Source organism: Corvus brachyrhynchos, unplaced genomic scaffold (genome assembly GCF_000691975.1).
Source record: "Corvus brachyrhynchos isolate BGI_N302 unplaced genomic scaffold, ASM69197v1 scaffold99, whole genome shotgun sequence".
In the NCBI taxonomy this organism is placed as follows: Eukaryota; Metazoa; Chordata; class Aves; order Passeriformes; family Corvidae; genus Corvus; species Corvus brachyrhynchos.
Genome location: NW_008239778.1, coordinates 532,154 through 541,093, shown reverse-complemented (window position 1 = coordinate 541,093; position 8,940 = coordinate 532,154). Strand labels below are relative to the sequence as shown.

Here is an 8,940-nt window from a genome sequence, read left to right as displayed (position 1 = left end):
CCCCGCCCAGCAGCGGGATGCCTGTGGGACAGGGTGACACGTGTTACGGCTGCCAGAGCTGCCACCGTGCCCGGGGACATAACTGGGGACACTGGGACAGGAGCTGATGCAACAGCATTGTGCCTGGGATCGTTTCCCAGGGAGGAGGTTGTGAAATGGGGTTGTCCCACTGGGCACGTCCCATGGCACGAGGCCAGACACAGCCCTGCAGACAGGGAAACAAGGGTTTGGAAATAAACACTGTCTGTGCCAAGCACACCTCCCTGGGAAGGCCAGGATTGACCCCGGCGGCCCAGAGGTGATCAGAGAGGAGGAGGAGGAGCAGCCATGGGCTGGGCGTCACCTTCTCTGGGAGGGACGGAATACTCGGGTCCCTCGTTGTCAGTGTCGAAGGAGGAGAAGGAGCTGTCTGAAACCCACGCAGACGATGGTGGCTCGATGAAGCTGGGGTTGAAGGGGATTTCTGTGTCGTGATGGGAAACTGGGGAGGAGAAGACACCCAGCTGAGCTTGGGCACCCTGGGGTACTTGGGGGAGAGGGGTTTCAGGCTCTCCCCCAATAGTGACACTGCAGAGAGGGCAGGGTGACCTTCTGGAAGTGCTGTTGGCAGCTCTGCTTTTCTTACCCGTGACTTTGGGAAGTTTCGAGCCGCCCAGGTTAAAGCAGGGCATCAGGGCACTGAGGTTCGCCAGCACCCCCTGCACACGGTGCTTCATCCTGGCCAGCACATCATCATCCGGCACAGCCGCCCTGCAGAGCAGAGATGGACATCAAGGGACACGGGAGGTGGGGTTTTGTGTCAAAGGCTGAAAAATATGAAAAAATACCTGTCTCTGGCATCTGCTGGGCCAGCTCCACAGCAGCAGCAGGCGACACAGAGCAGCAGCAGCAGGAGAGGGACGAGGATGGCAGCTGCAAGGGCTCTGTGGTCCTTCAGACCTGTGTGAGGAGATGGGTTGAGTCTGGCGTGTCCTGTGGCTGTGATGCCCGTAGAACAGCCCTGCACAGAGAGCACAGGAGCTGACAACTCCTGGCGGGGCCAGGAGGCACTAGGATACATCCCAGGCTCCCAGCACCTTCCCCAGTGAGGATGCGACCATCCCTTGCCCAGTGCCAAGGAGTAAATGTGAGGTTGATCTTACTCAGCACACAGTCCCCCTGCACAGGGTCGCAGGTCCCCCAGGAGCACTGGCAGGGCGAGGAACAATTCACTCCAAAATACCCCTCAGGACAGGTGTCATTGCAGCTGGAAGAGAGAGGAAAGGAGGGAAATGCCCCAGAGAGAGCGAGGCTCCAGCCCTGCCCCACTCCCAGTGTTATCCCAGTGTTTTCCTGGCGTTACCTGTCTCCCCAGTAGCCTGCCTGGCAGATGCAAACTCCTGTCACAGGGTCACAGCTCCCTGAAACACACTCGGGGCAGAGGAACTGGCAGCCATCACCAAAGGTGCCCACGGGGCAGGAGCTGTTGCAGCTGTCAAAACAGAGCAAAGCATCAGTGACTGCACCCCGCAGCAGGGACACCCACAGGGACTGGTGGCCTCACCCTGGGCATACCTGGGTCCTGTCCAGCCAGGATCACAGTGCAGGCAGGACCCAGTCTGGGGGTCACAGGGCTCCCCGTGCTGGCAGCGGGGACACGCCTGGAGGCAGCCCTCCCCATGGAATCCAGGAGCACAGGGATCCTTGCAGAGGGTCCCGTTCCAGCCGGGCTGGCAGGCCAGGCAGAAGCCATCCACGGGTGAGCAGGGCTGGCTGCGCTTGCAGCTCCCACAGCTGTGTGGGCAGAGAGGCATCGAGGTCACAAAAGCCACCCTTGTACCTCTAAGAAGCAGGTTTCACCCCACAAAAAGCAGGTTTCACCCCACAAAATCACTGAGCATCATTTTGGACCAAGGGGAAATACACAGGGGTGCCTAATGCTCTGTGGTAGCAAGAGGAGAGGAGGGCAGCAGAATCACAGAATGTTCTGAGTTGGGAGGTGCTGCTTTATCACCATGGGGAGCGGGACTAAGGACGACCAGATTTTAGGGTGACACTTTCTGCTGGCAATAGTGAAGTGTTTCTTTTGGGGCAACGCTGATGCTGCATCTGACCTGGGATGCCCAAACCTCCAGGACAGGTCTCCCTGCCCAACCAAAGGGACAGACACCAGCGCAGTGACTTCCCCCAAGATCTGACTGCAGCCCCGCTGGATCCCCCCTGCTTCCCCACCTCACCTGTGCACGCACTGAGATCCGTATTTCCCTGCCGGACAAGGGTCCCGGCAGCTCCTGCCCTGGTAGCCGGGCTCGCAGGTGCAGTGGCCGGGGAGGGGACTGCAGGAGCCGCGCCCGCAGTCGCAGCGCCGCTGGCACGCCGGTCCCCAGAAGCCAGCCAGGCACTCGCACTTGCCCGTCTCCTGCGCGCAGGGCGAGATGTTGCAGGAGCACTTGAAGCTGCACCTCCTGCCCCACCAGCCCGGCAGGCAGCGGCACAGCCCGCTCAGGGGGTCGCAGTGGGACGTGGAGGGGTTGCACTGGCATTGCTTCCTGCAGCTGGGTGCCCACCAGCCCGGCTCGCAGTGGCAGGCGCCGGTCAGGGGGTCGCAGCGGCCGTGGGGGCCGCACTGGCAGGAGAACTGGCAGAGCCCTCCCCAGTGGTTGGGGTCGCAGGTGCAGTGGCCGCTCACGGGGTCGCAGCGCCCGTTGGGGTGGCACGGGCAGCTCTGCTTGCAGTCGTGGCCCCAGTACTGCTCGGGGCAGCCTGCGGGGGGAAAGGACACAGCCAGGATGGGGGGAAGCCCGGCAGCCCCCCCAGCATCCAGCTGGCTTTAAAGGGGGATGGCAGAGGCTGAGCGCGGGGGGGACACTCACGGGAACTGCAGTCTGCTCCGAAGAAGCCGGGTTTGCAGCGGCAGAGCCCGGGTTTCAGGCACACCTCGCCCTCCCTGCAGGCGTCCTCCCCCTCGCACACGGCTGTCGGGACAGGAAAGGCACTCAGCACCCTCTGGCCTCCCCAGTCTGGCCACTCACCCACCTCCCGCAGGAACAGCATTCCCAGAGAAACCACCATCCCGCTTCCCACTCCATCCCTCTGGCTCAGCCGCAGCACCATCAGCAGCTTCGGGGCTCCCCACGGGGCACGACCCCACTGGCACGGCTCGAACAGAGCTGCAGGGCTGCCCCCATCACTCAGAGGATCCGCCTGGATGAGCGTGGGGACCACGCTTCGGGATTCATCCCCATCCATCACTCACCGACCGTGCACTGCCTCCCGTCCTGCTTCCAGCCGGGACAGCACGCCGGGCCGGCCGGGAACCTGCGGGAGAGACCAGGGGGTGTCAGCCAGGGCTGGGGGGCCAGGGTGGCTTCATGGCCTCGGCCAAGGAGAAGCGATCCTCGCCCCAGTGCTGAGAAGGCGGCGCGGCCCCCAGGGCAACGCTCCGGAAGGAAACCAGCAAAATAGAAGGAAATTTAAGAGGCTGCAGCCCGAGTGGGCGGTGGGGCTGGCCTGCCCGGAGTGCTGGGAATGCCCCCACGGAGCCCTTGCCTGAGTCCCATGCCCTGGGTGAGGCTCAAAGCTTCGCCAGCAGTGCAGAAATGAGGCACTGAGTGAAGGCAGCGAAAGGCGTCACCGCTGATGGGAGACAATGGGAGAGGCAACGTGGCAGCCAATTCAGAGGACATCAGCTCCCAAAGCACTTTGGGGTTTGCTACACCCACAGTGAGTTTTGCCAGGGGTCCCGTATTGCCCCGTTGCCCTGTGCTCAGGAATGAGAAATAAACCCTGCAGAAGGGGTCTGGTGCCCCAAACACCCAGACGTGCCCAACCACGCTCCCCGGCATCACCCCAGCCTCTGCACCCATCCCGTGCCAGGCTGCACATCTCTGTCCACGGAAGGAGAGATGGACAACACCCTGTGGGGCTGCTGAGAGGCCCCAGGAGATGAAGGGGCACAAGGGGGGACCCCCATGGCACCTACCTGCAGACATTGCTGCCCTCAGGGTCGAGCTCCTGGGCAGAGCTCTGCACCCACAGCCACAGCTGGAGGCAGAGGATGGGCCGGGCGCTCCCCATTCCAGCAGGGCACCAGGGCCCCTGTCCTGGTGGCTCCCCAGCCCCACGCTGGTGTCCTTCTGTCCCGTCTGTCCCGTCCCTCCTGTGGTGCGGCCTCTTCCTCCCTCCAGCCTTGGGTTTCTTCCTGAGGAAACGTGGGAGGAGGCGCCCCGATCCAGACGTCAGGGGTGCGGCGGGGAGGGGGAGCAGGGAATGCTGCTGCACGGGCTATTTTTGGCCCTGGCTGCCACACTATCCCCAAAAAGGGGAATCCTGGGACTGGGCAGCGCCACAAAGGGCCTGGTACCTGCCTGAACATCTCACCCTCTCCCCCCGTGCCATCCACCATCGCCCCCAAAGCTGCTTTAGCCAACGTCCCCCCAACCCAAACAAGGTGTCCAGTGCCACCCCCTGCCTCAGCCACGAGCCACCCCATGGCACTGCCAGCCCCCAGCAGGGGCCCAGAGGAGGATCCCCTTGTGCCCCATGGCAACACAGCCTGACCTATGTTGGCCTTTGAAGGGCTGCTGGCCACTGTCCCACCTCGACATCCCCAGGAGCTTTGTGTCAGCAGATGCACAGGAAACACCTTTTTCCTACCCGAGGCCGGCTCAGCCGGGGGGGCTCCGGGTTGGAAGCACAGTGCTCCCCTTGGCCATGCAGGAATTAACTCCTCCATGCCCAGCACTGTGGGGTCACCCCCCTGGAGCTCCCTCCCCACCAAAAGGGGCTCAGGGGTCACAGCCATCAGTGGCTACACTGGAGAATGGTGAGGGAAATCCCAGAGCATCACCCAGCCCTTCCCAAGCAGAGGCTGCAGCCAGAACCTCAGAGGAGAAGCAAGAGACTGATTTATTTCCAATTTAAAGGTAGAAAGTACCTGATCTGAGGGGACTGGCTCGCCCCCATGAACACAAGGATTGTTCCAGCCTGCCAGGTCCCAGTAGTGGCAGGAATGGTCCCAGTACAAAACTGATTCACCTCATGCCTAAAAAGAGTGGCCCTGGTGGTGCTGGTCCTGATGGCTCCCAGCCACAGGAGCACGGAGACACCCAGTGCAGTGTGCTCAGCCCCTCCCAGCCGTGTGGTGACCCCAGGACACCCCAACTGGACCTTCACATTGCAGGGATTGGGGAGGTAGAGACAGAAAGGGGTGAGGTAAAACACCCCCACAGAGCAGGATGGGGGCAATGGAATCCTGGGCTGTGAGCAGAGGGGTTTGCAAAGAGCCACCAGTGGATGGGAAGATCCATGGATCCCTTCTGGGGTGTGGAGCAGAAGAGGGTGCAGACCCCCACCATGCTGAGCTGCAAGCAGGGAGCAGTGGGGAAGGGGCACAGCTGTGAGGGACCCCCTGTAGTTAAGCCATGGGCACAGTGAAAGGGTGGCTGGTGGGCAGAGATGCCCAGAGGTGCTGAGCTGTCCCATGCCAGGCTGGCACCCCACATCCAAGTGTCCCAGTGGGTTTGCAGGAATCTGCCCACACTGTGGCTTCGCCACCACCACAGCACGGGGAAGTGCCAGGGCTGCCATGCTGCTCTTGAAGCCACTGGAAGAAGAGGATCCAGGAAGCTCTGCTGCAAGGCCAGATCCTGCTCCCGCTCCCGTGGGGTCAGAGGGGTGCCATGGCTCTGTCAGGGGAGCTGGACCCTGCCTTGCTCTCTCCCTCTGGCTCCAGCTGCGTGTCCAGCGAGTCGATGATTTCCCAGGTTCCGGAGCAGCTGGATGTGGATGGGTCTTTGCTGCTGCCTTGATACCACAGCCCAAAACTGCAGAGAGAGCAGAAAAGGGCTGTGGGGGAGAAGAACCTCCCTGGGGAGAATGTGGAATCCCAACCTCCCTCTGTGTTTGGTGGTGGCAGCAGGGGACAGCCCAGCTGCGGACCTGGGGAGCGTGGGGCACCCAGGACAAGGCAGATCCCCCTAAAACAACAACCCCTGTTTCGGCAGCATCCCTGCCAGCCCTGCACCAGCCTGCTGACTCTGTTCCCATCACATCCAACTCAACAGGTGCCAGGTCCCAGCCAAGCCCCAAACCTCTCTGCTGGCAGAGACTCCCATCCCTGCCAGCACCAGAGCAAACTTACAAGCTCCTAATTTTGGATTCTGGAGGCTGAGCATCCACACAGTCTGTGCCATGACCTGGGAGCCAGGAGCCCTCCTCTTCATCACTGCAGCACAAAGAAATGGGGGTAAACCTGCACTGAGCCACAGCAGCAAATGCTGGAGCCACTCTGGAGTTTGTCCAGGGCTCCCAGAGCCACCACCTCGCCTCCCTTTTGTCACATGCATGCAGGGACAAGTGGCATTTGGCCAGGCCATGCCTGACTGGTGACAGGGACACACAAGTTGCAGCACAAAGCCCAGCCCCTGTAGCACAGCTATGCCAGAGCAACACATCAACCACAGACATCAAACCTTTGATCTCTGGAGGGAGGAGACAGCTCTGGGCTTGGGGAAGTTCCTTTCCAGGGCATAACACACATGGAAACACTGGAGCAGGCCAGCCAGCACCCACCCTGCACGGGAGGATCCCAGCACCCAGCCTGACTCACCTGCTCGCTGACTCCTCTGCCGTTCCCAGCATTTTGGCTCTGATTTTTTTCCTCTGTTTTTTGATATTTGACTTCATTGCGTCCAAGAAGAAGCTGGGAATTCTCTCCTCATTCAGCAGCTCCCTGGCAAAAAGCAGCCAGCTGGTTAACCAAGAGCCTGGGGAAGATTCTGCCCTGACTGTGGTGGGAGCAGCCTCTGATGGGCCAGGGGTGGCTGCAGGGCCAGGACTCACCTCTGGTAATAGGCCAGTTCCTCCTGCACCAAGAACAGGTTGGTCTTCAGCTCGTTCCGCTCTTGCAGGATCTGCTGCAGCTCTTCCTTGGAGAAGCAGCAGTGAGCAGGGCTCCTGTCCCCATCCTGGTGCTGCGGCTCCTCTGAGGGTGACAGGGCTCCCTCCTGGAGGGGATGGAAAGAGTCAGCAGGCAAGCAGAGACCTCAAAACCCGCACCCAAAGGCTGGGTGCACATGCAGGCAGAAATGGAAAAGTCCCAGGAATGCCCCCATCTCAACCAGCAACCACTGCCCATCACCACACGGGGCAAACCCTCCTCATCCTCTGTGTCCCACCGGGTGTTAACTCCTATCACCTCATCTTGCTCCACCTGTTGCAGACACTGCACGGTTCAGTTTTCAGCCATGGGGTTTCCTTGTGCAGCCCTGTCCGGCTGGCAGCCAGCAGGTCTGGGTGTGCCAAAAGCTCCACACAGGGCTGGAAATGTGGGGTCAGCACTGGTGATGTCCAGCAGCAGCGAGGCCACAGCTCAGACTCACCACACCAGGCTCTGGGCGCCGGCTCTCCAGGGCTGTCCTGCTCCTCCTGCTCATTTCCCTCTGGCTTTGCAGCATCGCAGCCTCCAGGTCTGACTTCTGCTCCAGAGCACTCTTGAGCTGGGCCTGCACCACGGCCACCTTGTGCCGCAGCTCCTCGTTCATGGCCATGAAGCGATGGAGCTGTTCCTGCAGCTGGAGGGCCCAGGGCAGCCAAAGGTGAGGCAGTGTCCCCATGCAGGGCCATCAGTGCCACCTGCCCCAGCAGGCTCAGCAGCTGTGACAGCCCTGGGGGGATATGACATGAAAGCAGGTCCCTGGGCACACCACAGCCCTGAGCTCCCACGCCCTCACCGCCTCTGTGTCCCGGCTCTTGCAGACGATCTCGTGGGCCTGGGCACGAAGTTCATCCCTCTGCCTGTCCACCACCTCCTTCAGCCGCAGCATCACCTCCCGCTCCTTCCGTGCCGTGCTGTCTGAGACCAGACAGGGGTGGACAGGAATGAGAGTCCAGGGACTCCTCCAACCCCACAACACTACAAAGTTCCTCAGTGCTTCTGCAAAGTCTGACTTGTTCCTGGTAATCTCACAGCAGGAACAGTGGAAAGAAGGGAACCGAGAGTTTTTGACCATTCCCGACGCATCCTTGTGCTGGCACAGCAGCCCACACCCTGTGCCTGCCTCCACCACCCTCCTGGGGGCTTTCAAGGTGCTAGGGGGGTTTGGGATCCCTGTGATTTGGGATCCCTGTGATTTGCAAAACAAGGTAACACCTGTGCTCCCTGGTAGGACAGGTCTCCAAGGTGAGGGAAAGGAGAGCAGCATTCCAGGCTCCAGAGAAACAGGTTCAGCCCTGCACCCAGCCTGCCACTCCACAGGGACACCCTGTGGCATCGGGGGACCCCAAACTCACTGGGACACCCACCTTCCTGGGACTGGTTCTCTGCAAGCTGCCCCAGGAGCTGGCGGTTCTGCTCCTCCAGGCAGGCCAGGCGGCCGTGCAGGGCTCGCTCCCGGCGCTCGGCCTCCCACAGCCTCTGCTCCGGGTCCTGGGGGATGGGGACAGCCGGGTCAGAGCCACCCCGGGGGGCAGTGATAGCCAGGTCAGCCAGGGGTCAGGCAGGTCAGCGCTGTTCCAGTAGACGCTGACAGCCAGGTCAGAGGCTTCCCAGGGGATGGGGGACAGTGGGGTCAGAGCCAGCACCCCGGAAAGGGGGACAGCTGGGTTTGAGCCATCCCGTGGGGGACAACTGGGCCAGACAGGTCGGAGCCATCCCAAGGGATGGGGCCGGGCAGATCAGATCAATACCAGAGGACAGGGACAGCGAGATCAGAGCCGTCCCAGGGGATGGGGACAGCCGGAACAGCCATCCCATGGGAGAAGGGAACAGCCACATCAGAGCCGTCCCAGGGGCTGCAGGACAGCGGGGTCAGAGCCATCCCCTGGGAAAAGGGAGCAGCTGGGTCAAAGCCGGGTCCCCACGGGGAACGGGAACAAGCCGGCTCGGCGCCGTCCCCACGGCCACTCCTGCGGGGACACGCGTGGCTCGGCGCCACCGGCGCAGCTCCCTGACCCCCGCTC

At 61.8% G+C, this 8,940-nt stretch overlaps 2 protein-coding genes across 2 annotated transcripts in view; both read right to left on the bottom strand.

Moving 5' to 3' along the window:
* The window catches only part of SCARF1 (scavenger receptor class F member 1), a 6,641-nt gene extending 1,641 nt beyond the window's left edge, over positions 1 to 5,000 (bottom strand). Inside the window, exons 1-12 of the mRNA XM_017742955.1 lie at positions 4,916 to 5,000; positions 3,962 to 4,287; positions 3,236 to 3,297; positions 2,853 to 2,954; positions 2,217 to 2,742; positions 1,555 to 1,773; positions 1,343 to 1,471; positions 1,143 to 1,246; positions 828 to 939; positions 626 to 750; positions 344 to 481; positions 7 to 21 (exon numbers count right to left, since the gene is read on the bottom strand). Coding sequence (XP_017598444.1) covers positions 7 to 21; positions 344 to 481; positions 626 to 750; positions 828 to 939; positions 1,143 to 1,246; positions 1,343 to 1,471; positions 1,555 to 1,773; positions 2,217 to 2,742; positions 2,853 to 2,954; positions 3,236 to 3,297; positions 3,962 to 4,056 — 1,627 coding nt within the window. The 5' untranslated portion in view covers positions 4,057 to 4,287; positions 4,916 to 5,000. The remainder of the gene's footprint in view (positions 1 to 6; positions 22 to 343; positions 482 to 625; positions 751 to 827; positions 940 to 1,142; positions 1,247 to 1,342; positions 1,472 to 1,554; positions 1,774 to 2,216; positions 2,743 to 2,852; positions 2,955 to 3,235; positions 3,298 to 3,961; positions 4,288 to 4,915) is intronic.
* Positions 4,864 to 8,473, bottom strand: RILP (Rab interacting lysosomal protein; the record flags this gene model as incomplete). Its single annotated transcript, XM_017742954.1, has 7 exons — positions 4,864 to 5,804; positions 6,122 to 6,205; positions 6,590 to 6,712; positions 6,823 to 6,986; positions 7,362 to 7,553; positions 7,713 to 7,834; positions 8,284 to 8,473. Coding segments are annotated over 7 exons (1,032 nt in total), but the record flags the coding sequence as incomplete, so codon positions are not given.
* Between the last annotated feature and the right edge of the window lie 467 nt (positions 8,474 to 8,940).